At 47.7% G+C, this 1,708-nt stretch overlaps 1 protein-coding gene across 1 annotated transcript; it reads left to right on the top strand.

Annotated features, from left to right (window-relative positions):
* The first annotated feature begins 177 nt into the window (after positions 1 to 177).
* On the top strand, positions 178 to 1,462 carry NPY2R (neuropeptide Y receptor Y2). Its single transcript, XM_010176067.2, has one exon. It carries the CDS (start codon positions 211 to 213, stop codon positions 1,366 to 1,368), a length of 1,158 nt encoding a protein of 385 aa, XP_010174369.1. The 5' UTR covers positions 178 to 210; the 3' UTR covers positions 1,369 to 1,462.
* The last annotated feature ends 246 nt before the right edge of the window (positions 1,463 to 1,708 follow it).

A 1,708-nucleotide genomic window follows, 5' to 3' on the forward strand; every position in this document is an offset into this window, starting at 1 on the left:
GGCTTCAAATGTAAGGGCAACAGAATTTAAATATATTAAGACAGATCTTCTCTTAATCCTGAGATGTATAACGTGGGTTAGAGGAGAAAAGAGCTGTAGCTTTAGCTTGCTAGTTCTTGTCTTAGCCACCGTGGACTGATTTCTCCACATGTTCTTGTACTGTTCTGTTTTCAGGGACTGCTCTGTTGCTTAGACCAGGCTGCTGCAGGGATGGGGCCCCTGGAAGCAGTAGGCGAAGAAAACCAGACAGATGAAATGAAAATGGAGCTGTTTACCAAGCTGTACTTGCCGAAGTACACCACACCGCTCAACGAATTGGCTCTGGACCCTAAACCAGAACTGAAGGACAGCACAACGCTGGTTGAAGTGCAGATAATCCTCATCTTTGCTTACTGCTCCATCATCCTGCTGGGGGTGATCGGGAACTCCCTTGTCATCCATGTGATCATCAAGTTCAAAAGCATGCGCACGGTGACTAACTTCTTCATTGCCAACCTGGCTGTGGCTGACCTGCTGGTGAATACGCTGTGCCTGCCCTTCACTTTGGTTTACACGCTGTTGGGCGAATGGAAACTGGGTCCGGTGTTGTGCCACCTGGTGCCTTATGCCCAGGCTCTTGCTGTGCACGTGTCTACCGTTACTCTGACGGTGATCGCTTTGGATCGGCATCGCTGCATTGTCTACCACCTGGAAAGCAAAATCTCTAAGCGGATCAGCTTCCTGATTATAGGAGTTGCCTGGGCAGTCAGTGCCCTGTTGGCGAGTCCCCTGGCCATCTTCCGTGAGTACTCATTGATTGAGATAATTCCCGACTTCAAGATCGTGGTCTGCTCTGAGAAGTGGCCAGGGGAGGGGCAGCTTAACTATGGCACCATCTATAGCGTCTCCATGCTCCTGATCCAGTATGTGCTGCCACTGGCAGTCATCTCCTATGCCTACGCCCGGATTTGGACCAAGCTCAAGAACCACGTTAGTCCTGGGGCAGGGAATGACCACTACCACCACCGGCGGCAGAAAACCACCAAGATGCTGGTGTGTGTGGTTGTGGTGTTCGCTGTCAGCTGGCTGCCATTTCACACCTTCCAGCTAGTCAGTGACATTGACAGTCAGGTGTTAGACCTGAAAGAGTACAAACTGATCTACACAGTGTTTCATGTCATTGCCATGTGCTCAACATTTGCTAACCCCCTTCTCTATGGCTGGATGAATAACAACTACAGGACGGCCTTCCTCACGGCCTTCCAGTGTGAGCAGCGGCTGGACTCCATCCACCCTGAAGTATCAGCAGCTTTCAAAGCCAGGAAGAAACTAGAAGCAAAGAGGATTCAATTCCCTGGAGACTCTTTCACACAACCTACCAATGTTTAAGATGTCTGTCTTTAAAGAAATATTGAATATGTGGTGGACAAAAGGATAAATCCATCTTGCCACATGCATTTTTAATGCATAGTTTTAGTCATAAATGGTGAAAAAAAAAAAAGTAGCGGGAAATAAAGGCAAATGGTATGACTTGAGGGGAGCTGGTTGGCATCAAGAGTATGTAACTATACAACTCCAAGGAAATAAAACGGAGAGATTTGGTTTATGGCTGTCTCTAACAGAGTAAGAGGTGCTCCTATCCCTCCCATCTCTTTTTGACAAGTCTAAAGCAGAGTTTGCTGGTTTTGCTCTAGAAAGGCAAATGGCTGATTTCTAGCACAGGAATGTT

The sequence above is a fragment of the Antrostomus carolinensis genome, unplaced genomic scaffold (assembly GCF_000700745.2).
Source record: "Antrostomus carolinensis isolate BGI_N321 unplaced genomic scaffold, ASM70074v2 scaffold46009, whole genome shotgun sequence".
NCBI lineage: Eukaryota > Metazoa > Chordata > Aves > Caprimulgiformes > Caprimulgidae > Antrostomus > Antrostomus carolinensis.

What these genes read in the sequence shown, in the direction of transcription:
- NPY2R (XM_010176067.2), top strand. Translation starts at nt 211, where the DNA reads ATGGGGCCCCTGGAAGCAGTAGGCGAAGAAAACCAGACAGATGAAATG.